At 56.9% G+C, this 23,133-nt stretch overlaps 1 protein-coding gene across 3 annotated transcripts in view; it reads right to left on the bottom strand.

Moving 5' to 3' along the window:
• Nucleotides 1–21,598, bottom strand: part of yju2 (YJU2 splicing factor homolog) — a 32,458-nt gene extending 10,860 nt beyond the window's left edge. For all 3 annotated transcript variants that reach the window (XM_038777205.1, XM_038777207.1, XM_038777208.1), the window contains exons 1-5: nucleotides 21,462–21,598; nucleotides 10,446–10,546; nucleotides 6,774–6,918; nucleotides 4,123–4,257; nucleotides 918–1,099 (exon numbers count right to left, since the gene is read on the bottom strand). In XM_038777205.1, the coding sequence (XP_038633133.1) occupies nucleotides 918–1,099; nucleotides 4,123–4,257; nucleotides 6,774–6,918; nucleotides 10,446–10,546; nucleotides 21,462–21,485 (587 nt within the window). In that variant the 5' untranslated portion in view covers nucleotides 21,486–21,598. The remainder of the gene's footprint in view (nucleotides 1–917; nucleotides 1,100–4,122; nucleotides 4,258–6,773; nucleotides 6,919–10,445; nucleotides 10,547–21,461) is intronic.
• Nucleotides 21,599–23,133: the final 1,535 nt, after the last annotated feature.

Here is a 23,133-nt window from a genome sequence, read left to right as displayed (position 1 = left end):
GTTGGTACCTATGTGGACCACGACTTGGGGCTGCTCCCCCTCCCACTTAAGGATCCCAAAAACACAATCAGAGACATCACAAACCCTGGCACCTGGGAGGCAACATACCAGCCGTGAGTCTCTTAACCTCCTGTCTGTTCCTCTAACTACGGAGTCCTCAATGACAAGTGCTCTGTTCCTCTTCTACCTTCTCTTCTGAACAACAGGGACAGACTCTGTGCCAGAGACATGTGCCCCATTGCTTACCCCTGGTAAGCCCCCCCCCCCCCCAAACAGTATCCAAAACGGTATACTTGTTATTGAGGGGAACGACCACAGGGGATCCCTGCACTGCCTGCCAGTTCCCTCTCGTTCTACTGGATCAAATTGGTCATAATACATTGGAACCGTGGAACATGATATACATACACACCAGCATCTGGTGCTAATCGAGTTGTGTGGATGTCACCAAATCAAACCGCAAGATTTTTTAAAAAAAATCTCAAAAAGGTCATGTGGTTTATTTTGAAGTAATGTGAGAAAAAGGTGATCAAAATGTTTCTTTGGAGGTGGCTGTAATCCATTACTCTCCAACTCGTGCAGAGCATCACTCCATCCCAGTACTTTGTAGAAAATTGCCTTTGTGTGCATATAGAGAGTGAGTGTCAGGAAGCTATTCCACTCTGAAAGACATCACAGTGGAAACCTGTCTTATCACACATTCGCAAAACAAAAAGCTGGTTTGCGAATGGAAAGGAAATCTTCATTTATTTCCCCAGAACCTCTACCTGACCCTATCTGTGATGCTCCCAGCACCATGCCGGCTGTGATCAGCAACTCAGCTTTCTTCTGAATCCATCCTTCTTTTTGGCTTCTTAATGCTGAAGGTCATTATTACTAGGGCTGGAACTATTCGGCATTTTGAAAGTTTGACTTACTTCATCTCTCTTTCATCATCCTCCTCTTGTTTTCGTTTCCGGTCCTCTTCATATTTCTGATACTCCAGTAACATGCCCTCAAAGTCCACGTTTGCCTGTCGCTGGTTCAACTCCTTCAGTTCCTGCAGATTTTCCAAGACCTCCATTTCCATCTTGGAGTCTTTAGTCCGGTTCTCCAGAACCTTTAAAAAGGATAAACACAGTATACTGTTAGTGCTGGGATCACTCAAAAGCCTGCAGCTACTATATTGCACAGACTAGGATGGAGTTATCTACCCTCCCTAATCTCTGTTGATTCTCCTTGTACAGGCATTGAGCTGCTACAATTCACGTCACCATTTAATAAGGGGAAAAGTCAGTCAATCCAGGTTCCTCGTTCCTGTATACTATCCAATGACCTTTGCTAAATAGTATGAACTCGATAGTGAATAAGTCAAGATTGGTTTTCATCCATTGTTCACTACCGACAGAGCAGTCTCCCAGCAGTTGCTCTCTAGGCTCAGCTATGAAGGACGGACTTAGGATGAGCTACTGGAAGATGAAATGAAATGAAAATCACATTGTCACAAGTAGGCTTCAAATGAAGTTACTGTGAAAAGCCCCTAGTCACCACATTCCGGCGCCTGTTCGGGGAGGCTGGTACGGGAATCGAACCGTGCTGCTGGCCTGCTTGGTCTGCTTTCAAAGCCAGCGATTTAGCCCTGTGCTAAACAGCCCCATTTAGATGCCCGTGGATCTTCAGAAAGGGTCAGCACCTTTTAGGGCTGGTGGTGAAGAATGCCTGTGCCTTTCAGCATTGGTTACAGATTGGTAATCATGGGAAAAAATGGGAAGACTGCAAATATTGAAAAAGACTAGGGACAAAAATTACAATCTAATAAATGGAGCTGAATACGAAGAGGTGGAAGTTATATTGGGTTCATTTTATTGGGTAATTATTTGAATAGAAACAATGTGCAAGAATAGGAGGAAAAGGCAGGAGAATGACACTAAGCTCATTTGGAGAGCCGGTGCAGAAACAATGGGTTGAATGGCCTCCTTCTGCACTGTAACAAATCTGTAATATAAAGCTCGTTCTGCGTTCAGTACTGGGAACTGCAGCCCAGAATGATAGTGGGGACGAAATAGCTATCTTGGTGCAGGCAGGGACATAGGAGCAATTGAGCCCGGAAAGCTTGCTCCATTATTCAGTTAGATCATGTCTGATCAACTACATAACACCACTTTCCTGTCCTAGCCTCATATCCCTTGATGTCATTAGTTTCCAGAATTCTATTAATTTCTGTCCTGGATGCTCAGCGATTAGGCTTGTGCTTACCCGGGGAAAGAAAATAAAGAACTGATCTACTTGAGGTTTTTAAGATGATTGAAGGATTTGACAGGGCAGAAAGAGAAGAGCTATTTTAGAACATAGAACATAGAACAGTACAGCACAGAACAGGCCCTTCGGCCCTCAATGTTGTGCCGAGCCATGATCACCCTACTCAAACCCACATATCCACCCTATACCCGTAACCCAACAACCCCCTCTAACCTTACTTTTATTAGGACACTACGGGCAATTTAGCATGTCCAATCCACCTAACCCGCACATCTTTGGACTGTGGGAGGAAACCGGAGCACCCGGAGGAAACCCACGCACACAGGGGGAGGACGTGCAGACTCCACACAGACAGTGACCCAGCCGGGAATAGAACCTGGGACCCTGGAGCTGTGAAGCATTTATGCTAACCACCATGCTACCCTGCTGCCCCATGGGGAAAGAAATACGTGCATTTATATAGTCTTTCTTGAATTCAGGATGTCCCAAAGCTTTTTACAGCCGATTAAATTCTTTTGAAGGGTCATCATTGATGTAATGCAGAAGACCAGATCAAAGGGACATACGCTTAAGATTACATTTCAGGAATGCCATCTGATATAATTTTTTTCCACACAAAGTGTAATGGAATACCTGGAACTCTCTTTGCTCAAAAAGATGTTGAGGCTAGGGTAATTTAAATTGAGATTGCCTAGATTTTTGTTAGGCAAGGGTATTAAGAGCTACAGAGTCAAGGCAGATAGATTGCGTTAAGATGTAATCAGCCATCACAAAAAATACAATGCAGAAGAGGCCCTTCAGCCCATGAATTATGTACCGACACAAGAAAAACACCTGGCCTGCTTACCTAATCCCATTTGCTAGCACTTGGTCCATAGCCTTGTATGTTATGACATGCTAAGTGCTCATCCAGGTACTTTTTAAAGGGTGCAAGGCAAACCGCCTCTTCCACACTCCCAGGCAATGCATACCCTCTGATTAAAAATGTTTATCCTCACAGTCCCCATAAACCACCTGCCCCTCACCTGGAACTTGTCACTGACTCTTCAACTAAGAGGAACAGCTGCTCCTTATCCACCCTGTCCATGCCCCTCATAATCTTGTACACAATTCCATATTCTAGCTGAACAGGTTCAAAGGTTGGATGGCCCAGTCTGTTTCTTAAACACATCTGGCACAGGTCACCTCATTGTTTTCTTCTGAACAGAAAAAGATCGGTTTGTCTTCACGCAGCAAATATTTTTAATTATCACGTTCCACCTCCTCACCCTCTGACCTAACCTTTTTCACATGTCAACTCCTGCTGCCCTTAACTCTGAACAATAAAATCTTCACACGGTGCCTGGATTGTTTCAAAAGCTGATTGAAAAATATGGCCCAAGCACTTGCAATGTAATTCCCATTTCAGATCTTCAAACAGGAGGTTTAACAGCAAAATTTTAATTTGGCTCTCACCCCACCCTCTGCACACTGAGCGTATTTATTTATTCATTTTAAAACATAAATTTAGAGTACACATTTTTTTTTCCAATTAAGAGGCAATTTAGTGTGGCCAATCCAGCTACCCTGCACATCATTTGGGTTGTGGGGGTGAGACTCACACAGACACGGGGAGAATGTGCAAACTCCACATAGACAGTGGCCTGGGGCCGGGACCGAACCCGGGTTCTCAGCGCTGTGAGGCAGCAGTGCTAACTACTTTGCCACCCTGTCGCCCTCTCTGCAAACTGACCTAAGGTAATCTACCTGGATCAGTAGAGGTGGGAGACTGGAATAGAAGAATATGTTGATGAGGTTACACAAAGGGTGGGAGGAGACCTGTCTAAAGCATTAACACCGACAGGTTTGTTGGGCTATTTCTGTGCTGTAAGTAGTTAGTAATACCTTCATCGGGTTGTTCAGCTCTTCATCCTCTCGCTCTTTCTGCATCTGTTTCTCTTGCTCCTCCAGCAGCTTCTCCGCTTGAAAGTTCCGCGTCGCTCCGTGCTCCATCACATAGTCTGTGTTCTCAGGGTCAGTCTACAAGGTTAACACACAGGAGCAATGAATGAAATGGCAAATGTCAAGCCAAATTAATTTCCCTGGTCCAAACAGGAAGAGAATCCTGCAACCAGTTTTTAAAAAAAACATCTTTCCTGTAAGTATTAAAAAGCAATGAGTGCTCGTAAATATTAGATGGTAAAACTACAGGAAGGAGAGTTTATAGGCTGGGATCCTTGGCTCTGCAAACATAGTGGATTTTAGTCAATGTTCTTAAAAATAGTCTAGTGCACCTTAGCTTTAATGCCTTTCATGATTCAATAATGACATTTGCCATCAAGGCTTACACCAGTAGAATGGGGAGTAAAAACTAATGGACATTGTTAGCTAAGGCTTGTATTTATTGACCATTGATTGCTTGGTACACATGGGCCAGATCAAGTGTCAACTATATTGGAGTGGGACATGGGTCACACTGGCGCCACACCGAATAATGATGTCTTTCCCAAAAGGAGCCAATTCGACTTTTACTTTTAAAAAAATAAATTTAGAGTACCCAATTCACTGTTTCCAATTAAGGGGCAATTTAGCGTGGCCAATCCACCTACCCTGCACATCTTTTGGGTTGTTGGGGTGAAATCCATGCAGACATGGGAGAATGTGCAAACTCCAGACGGACAGCGACCCAGAGCCGGGATCAAACCTGGAACCTCGGCGCCGTGAGGCAGCAGTGCTAGCCACTGTGTTACCGTGCTGCCCGCCAATTCGATTTTTACGACAGCTGCATGGTTCTAATTCTTCTTTTCCTCTCTGGCCCCGACGAGCACCCTGAAAGCACTCAAGTCAAATCTGGAGCATCTCTCTCCCGTGACACTTGGTGTTTTGATGGTTTTGCACCAAACGCAGGGGTGAAAAGAAAACTCACCAGCACAACCACTACTTTCCAAAGTTACAGTGGGTCTTGTGCATTTGAAGGCAGCAAAAAACAAGGCAGTTTTTGGACACAATGTTACGTGAAGTCAATTATCTGCAATTGACTAGTTAACCGGCAGCTAAACACATCTTACAAGCTGGAATTCAGGAGGATCCCCAAGCTGTAATAACTGATCATTACTACAGTAGTTGCTTAGGAAACAATTTGCTTTCCAGTTCAAACCATATGAGCAAGCGGAACTTGGCTGGTGTGAGAAAGGCCCTTAGATCCTTCTTACACCTCCCGAGTCTCAGCCCCTCCATATGTTGCCCGTGACTTGGCTGCGATGGGAAAGAAACCATTGTTCACCTCCTTTCGGAACATGCCTTTGCAAAGAAGATCTGGAAATAGATGCAATGGCGCTTGTCAAGTTTCATCTCGAGCATCTCCATGGCACAGAACTCCATAATCTACAGGCTGATCTCAGGGACGCACACCGAGTTAAACATCAACTGTGGTCAAGAGGCCATCAGTTCTGTGAAAGATGCTCTTTGGTCTACTTGAAACCTGCTAGTCCTCCAGGGAAAAGAGTTGTCCTTGACCAAATGTTGTAACCTCTCACATTCCAAGGTCCAGGACTACATGCAGAGGGACACACTAAAGATGGGGCAGCACACAGAGGCTCATTGAGGAAAGGTTGCTGCCTAAAATGCATCCAGCTACAGTACACCGAGGGGCTAGCTAGAAACCGTGTAGAATTACTCGGGTGTATAGCTGACATGAATGCATATTGTAAATATCAAGTAGTGCAATTTTATTGAGGCACCTCCGAGTTGAACATGATTCAAGGAGAATAGTTGCATTTTACTGCATTTTCTGTAATATTCCATTTGAAATGTTTTAAAATGCACTTACACAATGTTTATGAATAAAGTATTGTTTTGGAAAATAAAAGAGCCAACATTTTTTGTTAATTCACGGTGTCCTCATCAAGCAGCCAGTTCAAGCAAAGTATAAGCCTGACACTCAATGAGGCTCCCTCTGCAATGATGAATCACTCCCAGTTCAGGTTGGGTGGGTAAAGCTCCTTATAATCTTCTTCAGCAACGTGCCTTAATCCGCAGCTCAGCATTGAAAGCCTAGTGCACAAGTGCAATATTTACCACTTCACACAATCAGCCACCCTTTCCCAGTGACTCTGGGTAAAGGCACCATCCAGTGTGGCAGCAAGCTGATCCTCTTAAATCTCATGATTACTGTTCAGATAGGGAGCAGGTTGGTTGCTGCAACTGGCCTTGTCACTCTGTGATGATAAAAAAATGAACCAGGTTTTCCTGCTCCAGGATTAGGCTCGGCTGTGGAAGACATCAATCGTTAACTACGCTGAGAACACCGTTACCTCGACCTACGAGAAGCAGCGCCACTGAAGTGAGGCATCGTATGATAATATGCCTCTGGAATCACACCCCAGCTAGAATCAATGACATCAGGGGAGGGGATGGCACTGATAACATGGTGTAACATTCACTGCAATTCTGGAGAAAGTTACATTCCTGACTTTCCTGGCTACAGTAATCTATACAGAAAGAACCCAGGGGTGGGAACTCTATACAAATGGAAAGCGGAATGCAGGCATATTTACTTTAAATGTGATTTCAGCCAGACACCTGGTGCACTTAATGTAGAAGCGGAAGATGGGTAGCCCCAGGTAGACTTCATTCTGTACAGTCTCCTTGCGTGCGTTGAACTTCTTGCCTTTGTATATATACTCTCCACATGTTTTACACCTGGCATAACATAAAAACATAAGAAAATGAAAAGCAAGAAAAGACCCACTGGTTTATGTAGTTGGTCCCATGCATCACAATACAGACACTCTCTCTCCATCAGGAAAATGTAATCTTCTGTTTTTAAAAAATAAACTTGTTCCTGGGATGGGTGTGTTGATAGCTCTATTAACATCCTTAATTGCCCCCGAGAAGGGGGTGGTGAGCTGTTTTCTTGAACTGCTGCAGTCCATGTGGTGTAGATGCACCCACCACAGTCACTCTGGGTAAAGGCACTAAGAACGGGGTTCCAGGATGGTGTGGGGCTTGAGAGGAACTTGCAGGTTTAGTGTTCCCATGTGCCTGCTGTCCAGAAAACAAAAAGGCAGACCAAAACAGGTCAGTTCGGGAAATAAAAGCTGAAGATTGCTCTCTACTTCAGCGATCAAAATTATTCCTGAGACCGTGTTGATCCCAATTTATGTTACAGGATACCTAATCTTGCACAAGGCAATCTTGTCCCTAACTACAAATAGGTCCAGCTTCATCTTAAAAAGAATACAATGAATCAGCACTCACCACACAAGTTGGTCACCGTTCCACAGCTCCATTTTTCACTTGGAAAATAACTTATCAAACCTAGTTATGCCCTTCCATAACGTGTAAACTTGACTCCAGTTTTCCCCAACAAACTGCAGTTGAAATAAGTGGTCCACATGTACACAATCGCATCACCTCATTATTTTACAAACCTCCATCAAGTCGCCCCAGAGTCTTCATTTTTAAAAACACAAACAGTTAAATTCCCTCTTGCTGTGAAAAATAATTCTGTTGCATTTAATGAATCAAACAACCAGTAGAAATAGCCTTAACACTTCAGACTCCAAAGAACAGAGCCAATCATCATTCTCCAAGTGGCCTTGTCTAGCGGTTACAGTGTCTGACATTCCACTTGCGAGACCTCTGGGGCTTTACCGGGCATTTCAATAATGTGTGTTGGCCATAGTATCAAATAATAATCCTTCAATGGCTGGTAAAAGCAACTGTTGGAAATCTTTTTATCCAATCTGCAGCTAATGTTTCATGGTGTGATTCCTATTCTAGGTCAGGCATCCGAGAGATAGTGGAAAATAGGCACAATTACAAGTTACTTTGCAAACACCAATTAAATAAATGTGAAAGCCATTAATTGCGGCAGTCATATCGTGTTTCATTGGTGGAGTGAAGTGCCAGCTGTTATGCAAGCAAATCATAGAATTCACAGTGCAGAAGGAGGCCTTTCGGCCCATCGAGCCTGCACCTCCACCCCATCCCCATAACCCAGTAACTCCACCTAACTTTTTGGACACTAAGGGGCAATTTAGCATAGCTATTCCACCTAACCTGCACATCTTTGGACTGTGGGAGGAAACAGTGGAGAAAGTGCAAACTCCACACAGACAGTAACCTGAGGCCGGAATTGAACCCAAGACCCTGCAGCTGTGAACCACTGTGCTGCCCTAACGTGTCAGCTATCCTGCATCAGAAAGATGCGACCAGTAGATGAGATGAATGACAATGTAAATCTGATTTTCGGTGTTGGTTGTGGGAAAAATGTTGGCCAGGATAATGGGCGAGCTCACTGCCTATCCGTGAATAATTCAAGAATCTACCATTTACCCGTATGGGTCGAAAGAGCCTCAGGTTAACATGGTGATGGACCCATGAATCCATTCTGATTCCAATCATAACCGTAGATTATGTAGTTATAATTGTAATGTGTAACTCTCTCTAGTATTGCGATACTTTTAAAATAACTTCTTCCTGACAGATCCTATTTTGTCTTTATGAAGGATGGAATATACAAGGGGCCTGTATTTGACACTAGAAGGGGACAATTTGTCTATCTTTCTATATGTTGTCAAGAAAAGGCTCCTCATCAAGCCCAGGTTGGTTGGCCAGTCAGCTTAGCATTGTGATATGCTAGGGCTGCCGAAGGAAGCGGCACAGTGGTTACACAGTGACTCTGGTCTTGGGTGACTGCCTGTGTGGAACGTGCACATGCTCCCAGTGTCTGCATGGGTTTCCTCCGGATGCTCCGGTTTTCTCCCACAGTCCAAATGAAATGAAAATCAATTATTGTCATGAGTAAGCTTCAATGAAGTTACTGTGAAAAGCCCCTAGTCGCCACAATCCAGCGCCTGTTCGGGGAGGCTGGTACGGGAAGATGTGTAGGTTATGCAGATTGGCCATGATCAATGTGCGCAGGGTTACAGGGATAGGTCAACGGAGTGGGTCTTGGCAGAGCGCTCTTTCAGAGGGTCAGAGCAGAGTTTCTTTAAGACAGAAATAGATAGGTGTTTTTTTTGTTGCTTATTTAGGGTACCCAATTTATTTTTTCCAATTAAGGGGCAATTTAGCGTGCCCAATCCACCTACCCTGCAGATCTTTTAGGTTGTGGGGGCAAAACCCACACAAACACGGGTAGAATGTGCAATCTCCATACGGACAGTGACCCAGAGCTGGAATCGAACCTTGGTCTTCGGCTCTGTGAGTCAGCAGTGCTAACTGCTGTGCCACCGTGCTGCCCATTGATGGGTTCTTGATTAATAGGGGGGATCAGCAGTTATGGGGAGAAGGCAGGAGAATGAAGATGAGAAACATATCAGCCAGGACTGAATGGCGAAGCAGACTCGATAGGTCGAATGGCCTAATTCTGCTCCTATATCTTATGGACCCGATGTGCCAAATAGCTTCCTTCTGACTGTAGGGATTCTATGAAAGCACCATTGTTCAAGACGGATAGTTGGGCGTACAGCATCAGAATTATTATCTTCTGGTTAAAGTAGTTGCAAATGTTGCTGTCAATTGATATGGTATAATATCACACTCCTGTCATTAGGTTTTTTTTTATTGATTTAAGGACAGGTGTACATACAGATGCAGTCCAGATGACTGCTGACAATTGCTTCCCACGGGAAGGCACTTACAGCCACATATTGCTCCATCATAAACTCAGCTGAAAAGCACCCAGTCACCAGGCAGTGGTTAGGAACAGCAAGCTCAGGCATGCAAAAAGCAAAAGAAAGACTAAGGGGCATGAAGATTTCTATAGCTTTGAAATAACGGAAGATAAAAGCATTGGCATATCACCTTGTTGCATCGCTGTGACACCTCTCAAAGTATTGCACTACTTTGAAGCACAGTGACTGTTATGTTGCTGCATGAACAACAAAGACAAGAAAGAACTGGGTCAAAGAGTTGAGAAATTGAAAGCCAGGCAAGGGAGAGATCAGATACCAGACTAAAGTCTCTCCTTCGAGAGAGAGAGAGAGAGAATTAAAAGCGAGTATGGTAACAATTGCATGGTACTAGAACAGAATGAGGGACTCAGTATCTGTGAGCTAATGGAGATATAAATCAGGCAGCCCGTCCCAAATAATAATCATAAAATCCAGTTTCCATTGTTCAATTGTCACAAATCGCATTGTTAACTACGTTTTTTGGGAATTACAAATGATTTCTATACTGGTTAGCAGGCGAAATATTGATGAGCTGCTGGCACCTACCTCATGTTGAAAGGAGCCATTAATCGGACCACATACTGTCGATCTTTGGGAAGTTTGAGTTTGGGAATCTTTGACGGATCAAAGTCTGGTGGGTAGTATTTCTGGCGGAAAGAGGAGAAACACGGTAAGTAGGGACTGTTTCGGGAATTAAAAAGTTTCTAAATGTTTTGGCACGCTGAACAAGGTGATGGATGAGTGACAACTCCGACATTTAGTTCAGATGCAGACTAACTCCCTCTCTCCATCCAAACCTCAGGGCACCATTCCAGCAGTATTATCTTTTATCATTTCCACCCTTCAGTCTGTTGATTGACTCAGTGAATGAGCACCAAATTAATAACAGTTTTGTACATTAGATTAGGTATATTAGGAATTGGACTGAAGCTGCATAAATTAATTTCACATAGAGCTGTTCCAGCCAGTAGATGTTTATTGGTTTGGAGCAGATTGGAGTTCAGAATCCAGAGGTGAAGTAACAGTATATAACCCAGAGCACCAGCTCGTATGCATATGTGAGTTTTGACCTTTGGTCCTTCTCTCCAGAATAAGAACTAAATTGGTAAAAGTAACTCAATTCGGTGGGTGCAGGCTATATGTTACCATGAACACAAACAGGTCTTGTCAGTATTTTGACAGGGTGGAACGGTGGCGGACTGGTTAGCACTGCTGCCTCACGGCACCGAGGACCCAGGTTCGATCGTGGCCCCGGGTCACTGTCTGTGTGGAGTTTGCACATTCTCTGCGTGTCTGCATGGGTCTCATCCCCAGAACCCAAAGACGTGCAGGGTAGGTGGATTGGCCGCGCTATATTGCCCCTCAAATGGAATAATTTTTAAAAAAAGAAATACCGTCTCAGGGCATCCCCAGTATGAACCAAACAGGCCAATAGGTCTCACTACCAAACACCAATATGCACTTTGTTATCAACTGAACCTTCAGCATGCTGCCGTAGCAACCTTAACTGGAGGTATATGTGGGGAAGTCAGAAAAATGCTCCGAACTGCACCAGTGAAACACATTACAGATTTCTCCCGACTTACTGAACATAAAGGGGCATCCATGTATAACTGTGAGGTGAATCTTTGTAGCTCTCTACCCCAGAAGCCTGTGGACACTCAGTTGCTGAGTATGTTCAAGACGGATACATTTTCGGGCATGGAGAGAATTAAGGGATTTGGGGATAGGGTTGAAAAGTGCAGCTGATGCAGAAGATCAGCCACCTTACAGATTAGAGGGGCAGACTCTAGGGATTGAAGGCCTACTCCTGAAGGATTTAAGTTCCTATTTGAGATCTTTACCATTGTGTTTTTTTTTTAGAAAAAGGTCTTGCATTCAGCACTTCAGGCTGAAGATTGTTTTGAATGCTTCAGCCTTGTCTTTTGCACTGATGTGTCACGCACCCCCATCATTAAGGTTCGAGATATTTGTGGAGCCTCCTTCTTCAGATGAGCTGCTTAATTGTCCATCACCAGTCATGACTGAATGTGGTTGGATTCCAGAGCTTTGATCCGATTTGTCAATCGCTTAGCTTTGTCTATTTTATGCTGCTTCCACTGCTTTGCACACAAGTAGCCCTATGGTGTAGCTTCATCAGTTTGACACCTGATTTTTAGGTATACTTGGTCCTGCTCTTGGCATGTCCTCCTACAATCTTCATTGAACCAGGGTTAATCCCTGGCTTAATGGTACACTGAGGGATATGCAGGGTCCTATTGTTTCTGATTTTGGATGAACACAATTCTATTGCTGAAGATGGTCCACTGTTCCTCATGGAAACCCAGTTTTGCACTGCTAAATTTGCACTGAATCTATTCCACTGAGCAAAGTGGTAATGCCACACAACACGATGGAGTGTACTCTCAGTCTGAAGGCAGGATGTCTCTTCTGAAGGACGAATGAGGAACATCGTCATTTGAGTGCACTTCAAGGATGAGCACATACAGAAACACAAACTCATTAGAGAATGAAAATATCTACTATTAAAAATAATTCACATTCAAAGTGTTTAATATGGCAAATTAAGAACTTTTGAAAACATGGTTACAATTAGGTCACAACATGGTAAATAAACAAATGAGATGAATGACCATTTACTCTCTTATTCGGGGAGCAAGAGTGACCAGGAAACCAGACAGATCTCTCAGATCTTTGAAAAGATACTACCTGGAGCTAGAAAAGGGCTTCAGTTATAAAGATAATCCAGCACTCCCTCACTAAAGTGACTTATTAGAGAAAGGGACAATTGAATCTGGTAAAAATCTCAGAATGAGACAGAATGAGGGACACAGTATCTACGAGCTAATTATATCAGGAAATCAGCCCGAATGTTAAACCAGCTGAGAATAGGCACTCGAATATTAAACAGCCTTGAATTTTCATACACAGGTGAGCGCAGTGACCCCCCCTCCCTCTGGGCTGCAGTGACCCCTCCCCCTCCCTCTGTGCTGCAGTGAGCACCTCCCCCCCCCCCACACCCCCCTCTGGGCCGCATTGACCCCTCCCCGCCCTCTGGGCCGCAGTGACCCCTCCCCGCCCTCTGGGCCGCAGTGACCCCCCCCTCCCTCTGGGCCGCAGTGACCCCCCCTCCCTCTGGACCGCAGTGACCCCCCCCTCCCTCTGGGCAGCAGTGACCCTCCACTCCCTCTGGGCCGCAGTGACCCCCCCTCCCTCCCTCTGGGCTGCAGTGACCACCCCCCCATATCCCTCTGGTCCGCAGTGAACCCTCCTCCCTCTCCCTTTGAGCCGCAGCGACCCTCCCCTACTCTGGGCCGCAGCAAACCCCCCCCCCCCCTCCCTTTGGGCTGCAGCGAACCCCCCTCCCTCCCTCCCTCTGGGCCGCAGCGACCCCCCCCCCTCCCCCTGGGCCGCAGCGATCGCCCCTCCCTCCCTCCGGGCCGCAGTGACCCCCCCCTCCTCTGGGCTGCAGCGACCCCCCCACCCCTCTCTCTGGGCAGCAGTGACCTCCCCTCCCTTTGGGCCGCAGTGACTTTCCCTCACTGTGGACCGCAGCGAACCCCCCGCAATCCCTCTGGGCCGCAGTGACCATCCCTCTCTCCCCCTGGGCCACAGTGACCCCCCCCTCTGGGCCGCAGTGACCCCCCCCTCCCGCTGGGACGCAGTGATTCCCCCCCCTCCCACTGGCCCGCAGTGATTCCCCCCCTCCCACTGGCCCGCAGTGACCCCCCCTCCCTCTGGGCCGCAGCGACCCCCCCCCCCCCTCTGGGCCCCAGCGACCCCCCCCCCCCGGGCCGCAGTGACCCCCCCCCCCCCCCGGGCCGCAGTGACCCCCCCCCTCCCTCTGGGCCGCAGTGACCCCCCCCCCCTCCCTCTGGGCCGCAGTGACCCCTTCCCTCACTCTGGGCCGCAGTGACCCCCCCCCCCCCTCTGGGCCGCAGTGACCCCCCCCCCCATCCCTCTGGGCCGCAGTGACCCCCCCATCCCTCTGGGCCGCAGTGACCCCCCCCCACCTCTGGGCTGCAGTGACCCCCCCCCACCCTCTGGGCCACAGTGACCAACCCCCCTCTGGGCCGCAGTGACCACCACCCCCCCCCCCCCCCCCCGGGCCGCAGTGACCCCCCCCCCTCCGGGCCGCAGTGACCACACCCTCTGGGCCGCAGTGACCCGCCCCCCTCCCTCTGGGCCACAGTGACCACCCCCCCCCCCCCCCTCTGGGCCGCAGTGACCCCCCCCCCTCTGGGCCGCAGTGACCACCCCCCCCCCATGGGCCGCAGTGACCCCCCCCCCACCCTATGGGCCGCAGTGACCCCCCCCCATCCCTCTGGGCCGCAGTGATTCCCCCCCCCCCCCCCCCGGGCCGCAGTGACCCCCCCCCTCCCTCTGGGCCGCAGTGACCCCCCCCTCCCTCTGGGCCGCAGTGACCCCTTCCCTCACTCTGGGCCGCAGTGACCCCCCCCCCCCCTCTGGGCCGCAGTGACCCCCCCCCCCATCCCTCTGGGCCGCAGTGACCCCCCCCCCACCTCTGGGCTGCAGTGACCCTCCCCCACCCTCTGGGCCACAGTGACCAACCCCCCTCTGGGCCGCAGTGACCACCCCCCCCCCCCCCCCCCGGGCCGCAGTGACCCCCCCCCCCCTCCGGGCCGCAGTGACCACCCCCTCTGGGCCGCAGTGACCCGCCCCCCTCCCTCTGGGCCACAGTGACCACCCCCCCCCCCCTCTGGGCCACAGTGACCCCCGCCCCCTCTGGGCCGCAGTGACCCCCCCCTCCATCTGGGCCGCAGTGACCCCCCCTCTGGGCCGCAGTGACCCCCCCCTCTGGGCCGCAGTGACTCCCCCCCCTCCCCTCTGGGCCGCAGTGACCCCCCCCCCTCACTCCCCTCTGGGCCGCAGTGACCCCCCCCCCCCCCCTCTGGGCCGCAGTGACCCCCACCCCCTCTGGGCCGCAGTGACCCCCACCCCCTCTGGGCCGCAGTGACCCCCCCCCCCCTCTGGGCCGCAGAGACACCCCCCCTCCCCTTTGGGCCGCAGTGACCCCCCCTCCCCTCTGGGCCGCAGTGACCCCCCCCCTCCCTCTGGGCCGCAGTGACCCCTTCCCTCACTGGGCCGCAGTGACCCCCCCCCCCCTCCCTCTGGGCCGCAGTGACCCCCCCCCCCCCCCATCCCTCTGGGCCGCAGTGACCCCCCCAGCCCTCTGGGCCGCAGTGACCACCCCCTCTGGGCCGCAGTGACCCGCCCCCCTCCCTCTGGGCCACAGTGACCACCCCCCCCCTCTGGGCCACAGTGACCCCCCCCCCTCTGGGCCGCAGTGACCCCCTCCCCCCTCCATCTGGGCCGCAGTGACCCCCCCTCTGGGCCGCAGTGACCCCCCCCTCTGGGCCGCAGTGACTCCCCCCCCTCCCCTCTGGGCCGCAGTGACCCCCCCCCCTCCCTCCCCTCTGGGCCGCAGTGACCCCCCCCCCCCTCTGGGCCGCAGTGACCCCCCCCTTTGGGCCGCAGTGACCCACCCCCCCTCTGGGCCGCAGTGACCCCCCCCCCCCTCTAGGCCGCAGTGACCCCTCCCCCTCCCCCCTGGGCCGCAGTGACCCCCCCCTCCCCTCTGGGCCGCAGTGACCCCCCCCCTCCCTCTGGGCCGCAGTGACCCATTCACTCACTCTGGGCCGCAGTGACCCCCCCCCTCCCTCTGGGCCGCAGTGACCCCCCCCCCCCCCCCTCTGGGCCGCAGTGACCCCCCCCCCATCCCTCTGGGCCGCAGTGACCCCCCCCCCCCCCCCTCTGGGCTGCAGTGACCAACCCCCCTCTGGGCCGCAGTGACCACCCCCCCCCCCCCCCGGGCCACAGTGACCCCCCCCCCCCCCCCCTCCGGGCCGCAGTGACCACACCCTCTGGGCCGCAGTGACCCGCCCCCCTCCCTCTGGGCCACAGTGACCACCCCCCCCCTCTGGGCCGCAGTGACCCCCCCCCCCCCCCCCGGGCCGCAGTGACCCCCCCCCCCCTCTGGGCCGCAGTGACCCCCCCCCCATCCCTCTGGGCCGCAGTGACCCCCCCCCTCCCTCTGGGCCGCAGTGACCCCCCCCCCCTCCCTCTGGGCCGCAGTGACCCCTTCCCTCACTCTGGGCCGCAGTGACCCCCCCCTCCCTCTGGGCCGCAGTGACCCCCCCCCCATCCCTCTGGGCCGCAGTGACCCCCCCCCCCCCACCTCTGGGCTGCAGTGACCCTCCCCCACCCTCTGGGCCACAGTGACCACCCCCCCTCTGGGCCGTAGTGACCACCCCCCCCCCCCCGGGCCGCAGTGACCACCCCCTCTGGGCCGCAGTGACCCGCCCCTCCCTCTGGGCCACAGTGACCACCCCCCCCCTCTGGGCCACAGTGACCCCCCCCCCCCTCTGGGCCGCAGTGCCCCCCCCCCCCCATCTGGGCTGCAGTGACCCCCCCCCCATCCCTCTGGGCCGCAGTGACCCCCCCATCCCTCTGGGCCGCAGTGACCCCCCCCCACCTCTGGGCTGCAGTGACCCCCCCCCAACCTCTGGGCCACAGTGACCAACCACCCTCTGGGCCGCAGTGACCACCCCCCCCCCCCCCCCCGGGCCGCAGCGACCCCCCCCCCTCCGGGCCGCAGTGACCACCCCCTCTGGGCCGCAGTGACCCGCCCCCCTCCCTCTGGGCCACAGTGACCCCCCCCCTCTGGGCCACAGTTAACCCCCCCCCCCCCCTGGGCCGCAGTGACCCCCCCTCTGGGCCGCAGTGACCCCCCCCCTCTGGGCCGCAGTGACTCCCCCCCCCCCTCCCCTCTGGGCCGCAGTGACCCCCCCCCTCCCCTCTGGGCCGCAGTGACCCCCCCCTCCCCTCTGGGTCGCAGTGACCCCCCCCTCCCCTCTGGGGCCGCAGTGACCCACCCCCCCTCTGGGCCGCAGTGACCCCCCCCCCCCCTCTAGGCCGCAGTGACCCCTCCCCCTCCCCTCTGGGCCGCAGTGACCCCCCCTCCCCTCTGGGCCTCAGTGACCCCTTCCCTCACTCTGGGCCGCAGTGACCCCCCCCCTCCCTCTGGGCCGCAGTGACCCCCCCCCCCCCCATCCCTCTGGGCCGCAGTGACACCCCCCATCCCTCTGGGCCGCAGTGACCCACCCCCCCCCCCCACCTCTGGGCTGCAGTGACCCCCCCCCACCCTCTGGGCCACAGTGACCAACCCCCCTCTGGGCCGCAGTGACCACCCCCCCCCCCCCCCCCCCGGGCCGCAGTGACCCCCCCCCCCCCTCCGGGCCGCAGTGACCACACCCTCTGGGCCGCAGTGACCCGCCCCCCTCCCTCTGGCCACAGTGACCACCCCCCCCCTCTGGGCCGCAGTGACCCCCCCCCCTCCCTCTGGGCCGCAGTGACCCCCCCCCCATCCCCCTGGGCCGCCGTGATTCCCCCCCCCCCGGGCCGCAGTGCCCCCCCCCCTCCCTCTGGGCCGCAGTGACCCCCCCCCCCCTCCCTCTGGGCCGCAGTGACCCCTTCCCTCACTCTGGGCCGCAGTGACCCCCCCCTCCCTCTGGGCCGCAGTGACCCCCCCCCCATCCCTCTGGGCCGCAGTGACCCCCCCCCCACCTCTGGGCTGCAGTGACCCTCCCCCACCCTCTGGGCCACAGTGACCAACCCCCCTCTGGGCCGCAGTGACCACCCCCCCCCCCCCCCCGGGCCGCAGTGACCCCCCCCCTCCGGGCCGCAGTGACCCGCCCCTCCCTCTGGGCCACAGTGACCACCCCCCCCCTCTCTGGGCCACAGTGACCCCCCCCCCCCTCTGGGCCGCAGTGACCCCCCCCCTCCATCTGGGCTGCAGTGACCCCCCCCCATCCCTCTGGGCCGCAGTGACCCCCCCCATCCCTCTGGGCCGCAGTGACCCCCCCCACCTCTGGGCTGCAGTGACCCCCCCCACCCTCTGGGCCACAGTGACCAACCCCCCTCTGGGCCGCAGTGACCACCCCCCCCCCCCCCCGGGCCGCAGCGACCCCCCCCCCCTCCGGGCCGCAGTGACCACCCCCTCTGGGCCGCAGCGACCCGCCCCCCTCCCTTTGGGCCACAGTGACCCCCCCCCCTCTGGGCCACAGTGACCCCCCCCCCCCTCTGGGCCGCAGTGACCCCCCCTCTGGGCCGCAGTGACCCCCCCCCCCTCTGGGCCGCAGTGACTCCCCCCCCCCTCCCCTCTGGGCCGCAGTGACCCCCCCCCCTCTGGGCCGCAGTGACCCCCCCCCCTCCCCTCTGGGCCGCAGTGACCCCCCCCTCCCCTCTGGCCGCAGTGACCCCCCCCCTCCCCTCTGGGCCGCAGTGACCCCCCCCTCCCTCTGGGCCGCAGTGACCCCCCCCCCCTCCCTCTGGGCCGCAGTGACCCCCCCCTCCCTCCCCTCTGGGCCGCAGTGACCCCCCCCCCCTCTGGGCCACAGTGACCCCCCACCCCTCTGGGCCGCAGTGACCCCCCCCTCTGGGCCGCAGTGACCCCCCCTCTGGGCCGCAGTGACCCCCCCCCTCCCTCCCCTCTGGGCCGCAGTGACCCCCCCCTCCCTCCCCTCTGGGCCGCAGTGACCCCCCCCCCCCTCTGGGCCGCAGTGACCCCCCCCCCCTCTGGGCCACAGTGACCCCCCCCCTCTGGGCCGCAGTGACCCCCCCCCCTCTGGGCCACAGTGACCCCCCCCCCTCTGGGCCGCAGTGACCCCCCCTCCCCTCTGGGCCGCAGTGACCCCCCCCTCGCCTCTGGGCCGCAGTGACCCCCCCCTCTGGGCCGCAGTGACCCCCCCCCTCCCCTCTGGGCCGCAGTGACCCCCCCCCTCCCCTCTGGGCCGCAGTGACTCCCCCCTCCCCTCTGGGCCGCAGTGACCCCCCCCTCCCCTCTGGGCCGCAGTGACCCCCCCCCTCCCTCTGGGCCGCAGTGACACCCCCCCCCTCTGGGCCGCAGTGACCCCCCCCCCTCTGGGCCGCAGTGACCCCCCCCCTCTGGGCCGCAGTGACCCCCCCCCTCTGGGCCGCAGTGACCCCACCCCCCCCTCTGGGCCGCAGTGACCCCCCCCCTCTGGGCCGCAGTGACCCCCCCCCCCCTCTGGGCCGCAGTGACCCCCCGCTCCCCTCTGGGCCGCAGTGACCCCCCCCCTCCCCTCTGGGCCGCAGTGACCCCCCCCCTCCCCTCTGGGCCGCAGTGACCCCCCGCTCCCCTCTGGGCCGCAGTGACCACCCCCTCCCCTCTGGGCCGCAGTGACCCCCCCACCCTCCCCTCTGGGCCGCAGTGACCCCCCCCCTCCCCTCTGGGCCGCAGTGACCCCCCCCCCCTCCCCTCTGGGCCGCAGTGACCCCCCCCCTCCCCTCTGGGCCGCAGTGACCCCCCCCTCCCCTCTGGGCCGCAGTGACCCCCCCCCTCCCCTCAGGGCCGCAGTGACCCCCCGCTCCCCTCTGGGCCGCAGTGACCACCCCCTCCCCTCTGGGCCGCAGTGACCCCCCCCCCCCCCCCCCCGGGCCGCAGCGACCCCCCCCCCCTCCGGGCCGCAGTGACCACCCCCTCTGGGCCGCAGTGACCCGCCCCCCTCCCTCTGGGCCACAGTGACCCCCCCCCTCTGGGCCACAGTGACCCCCCCCCCTCTGGGCCACAGTGACCCCCCACCCCTCTGGGCCACAGTGACCCCCCCCTCTGGGCCGCAGTGGCCCCCCCCCCTCCCCTCTGGGCCGCAGTGACCCCCCCCTCCCTCCCCTCTGGGCCGCAAGTGACCCCCCCCCCCCTCTGGGCCGCAGTGACCCCCCCCCTCTGGGCCGCAGTGACCCCCCCCCCCCCCTCTGGGCCACAGTGACCCCCCCCCTCTGGGCCGCAGTTACCACCCCCCCCTCTGGGCCACAGTGACCCCCCCCCCCCTCTGGGCCGCAGTGACCCCCCCCTCCCCTCTGGGCCGCAGTGACCCCCCCCTCCCCTCTGGGCCGCAGTGACCCCCCCCCCTGGGCCGCAGTGCCCCCCCCCCTCCCCTCTGGGCCGCAGTGACCCCCCCTCCCCTCTGGGCCGCAGTGACCCCCCCCCCTCCCCTCTGGGCCGCAGTGACCCCCCCCTCCCCTCTGGGCCGCAGTGACCCCCCCTCCCCTCTGGGCCGCAGTAACCCCCCCCTCCCCTCTGGGCCGCAGTGACCCCCCCCCCCCCTCGGGGCCGCAGTGCCCCCCCCCCCCCTCTGGGCCGCAGGGACCCCCCCCCCCTCTGGGCCGCAGTGACCCCCCCCCTCTGGGCCGCAGTGACCCCCCCCCCCTCTGGGCCGCAGTGACCCCCCCCTCCCCTCTGGGCCGCAGTGACCCCCCCCCCTCTGGGCCGCAGTGACCCCCCGCTCCCCTCTGGGCCGCAGTGCCCCCCCCCCTCCCCTCTGGGCCGCAGTGACCCCCCCCTCCCCTCTGGGCCGCAGTGACCACCCCCTCCCCTCTGGGCCGCAGTGACCCCCCCACCCTCCCCTCTGGGCCGCAGTGACCCCCCCCCTCCCCTCTGGGCCGCAGTGACCCCCCCCCTCCCCTCTGGGCCGCAGTGACCCCCCCCCTCCCCTCTGGCCGCAGTGACCCCCCCCCCTCCCCTCTGGGCCGCAGTGACCCCCCCCCTCCCCTCTGGGCCGCAGTGACCCCCGCTCCCCTCTGGGCCGCAGTGACCACCCCCCTCCCCTCTGGGCCGCAGTGACCCCCCCACCCTCCCCTCTGGGCCGCAGTGACCCCCCCTCCCCTCTGGGCCGCAGTGACCCCCCCCTCCCCTCTGGGCCGCAGTGACCCCCCCCTCCCCTCTGGGCCGCAGTGACCCCCCCCCCCTCCCTCCCCTCTGGGCCGCAGTGACCCCCCCCCTCCCTCCCCTCTGGGCCGCAGTGACCCCCCCCCCCCTCCCTCCCCTCTGGGCCGCAGTGACCCCCCCCCCTCCCTCCCCTCTGGGCCGCAGTGACCCCCCCCCCCTCCCTCCCCTCAGGGCCGCAGTGACCCCCCCCCCCCTCTGGGCCGCAGTGACCCCCCCCTCCCTCCCCTCTGGGCCGCAGTGACCCCCCCCCCCCTCCCCTCTGGGCCGCAGTGACCCCCCCCCCCTCCCCTCTGGGCCGCAGTGACCCCCCCCCCTCCCCCCTGGGCCGCAGTGACCCCCCCCCCCCCCTCCCCTCTGGGCCGCAGTGACCCCCCCCCCCCTCCGGGCCGCAGTGACCCCCCCCCCCCCCCTCTGGGCCGCAGTGACCCCCCCCCCCCTCCCTCCCTCCCCTCTGGGCCGCAGTGACCCCCCCCCCCCCCTCCCTCCCCCCCCCCCCCCCCTCCCTCCCCCCCCCCCCCCCCCTCTGGGCCGCAGTGCCCCCCCCCCCTCCCTCCCCTCTGGGCCGCAGTGACCCCCCCTCCTCCTCCCCTCTTCCCTCCCCCTTTCCTCTCCTCTTCTCCTCTCCTCTCCTCTCCTCTTCCCCTCCAGCTCTCCCAGGCCGGTTTTTAGCCTCAGGCGGCGTCACCAATCCGGACTCCCCAGTTTTGGGGCTCCAGCCTCTCCCCGGGCGAATATTGCGGCGTCTCCCCCTCCTCCTCCCCTTTCCCTTTGAGCGGCAGCAGGATTCCTCTTACATTCAACACTTTTCGCTCCGACATTTTTCAGCAGCTCCGGCTCCTCTTCGGCCAAGCCAAGCCCCGCCTCTATTGGATAATATCTGAATCACCAACGTCCTATTGGCTGCAACTCACGTCAATCATCTATCAAGGAAGCCGCTGTGATTTACTGTCCGACTGGACAGCGGGGCTTGGACTTTCCGTTCCGGCCTCTAATAGTTGGGGACTGAGGCTGGGGCACAAGCATAAAAGCAAAATGCTACTGATGCTGGAAATCTGAAATAAACAGAAAGTGCTGGAGATGGTCAGCAGGTCTAGCTGCAACTGTGGAGAGAGAAACAAAGTTGACATAAGACAAAGGGCAGCATGGTAGCATTGTGGATAGCACCATGGCTTCACAGCTCCAGGGTCCCAGGTTCGATTCCGGCTTGGGTCACTGTGCGGAGTCTGCACATCCTCCCCGTGTGTGCGTGGGTTTCCTCTGGGTGCTCCGATTTCCTCCCACAGTCCAAAGATGTGCAGGTTAGGTGGATTGGCCATGGTAAATTGCCCGTAGTGTCCAAAATTGCCCTTAGTATTGGGTGGGGTTACTGGGTTATGGGGATAGGATGGGGGTGTTGACCTTGGGTAGGGTGCTCTTTCCAAGAGCCGGTGCGGACTCGGTGGGCCGAATGGCCTCCTTCTGCACTGTAAATTCTATGATAAGAAGCTAACTCTGTCTGTCTCTCTCTCACTGCCAGTCCCGCTGAGCAGAGACATTGTCCTCGATATCCTACCCCCCCCCCCCCCCCCCCCCCCCCCCCCCACCATGGGGACCTGACGATGGCTCAGGATGAAAATGCCAATTACTGCATTTTACCAGCCGCCAGCTGTCAGGAATGAAGGTGGGAAGGTCAGAAAAACCATGTAGCTAGTTTGTGGCCCTGAGTAAATACAGTTTATGGAACCTCGACATGCTGTCAACTCAATGTCTGTGGCCAGGGATTGTTCCTTAATACATTTTTGATGAGAAATCCACAGTTGTTCCATCAGGTGGTATCTGCCACTTGGATACAAAGTGGTTTGGCCACAGATGGCCTGTTGCTTCACATGGTCTGTGTACTTACATAGAACATTACAGGATAAGATATATCTTATGGAGACTTCCGGTGGTGGCCATGGAGTGAGTGGTCACTTATTTGGCAGCTTCCGCTCGTGGTGGACCTTTGAGATCTTTTCCCCGACTTATGAGGGATTTGATTGGCAAAATAGGAGATTGGTGAGGTAGAGGACAAGAATTCCCCACCGGTGTATGGATTCATGGACCAGAAGTGGTCTGAAAAGGAGAGATTGTTGGGCAAAGAAGGGAGTGGTGTGTGCAGCACAGGAAAACATGGCGGAGACCCAGGGACTGGGATTGCCGGCCCAGTAGTCAACGGAGCAGCTGGTGGAATTCCTCCAGAAGAGCTTTGCCAAGCAAGACAAGAGTACCTGGACCCGATTAAGACGGGGATTGACCGGGTGGAGCAAAGATTGGAAGCCCAGGGCCAGGCGATCCAGTAGGTGGAAGAGGCGGTTGCTGAGCATGAGGACCAGCGAACCGTGATGGCGGCGGTGATGGGGATGATGAAGGACAACCAGAAAAGGCTGAAAGAGAAAGTGGAGGATTTGGAGAATAGGTCGCACAGGCAGAACCTGAGGATTGTTGGCC

The sequence above is a fragment of the Scyliorhinus canicula genome, chromosome 18 (genome assembly GCF_902713615.1).
Source record: "Scyliorhinus canicula chromosome 18, sScyCan1.1, whole genome shotgun sequence".
NCBI classification, from domain to species: Eukaryota; Metazoa; Chordata; class Chondrichthyes; order Carcharhiniformes; family Scyliorhinidae; genus Scyliorhinus; species Scyliorhinus canicula.
The sequence above is the reverse complement of the archived record's forward strand: the minus strand, read 5'-3'. Positions and strand labels throughout refer to the sequence as shown.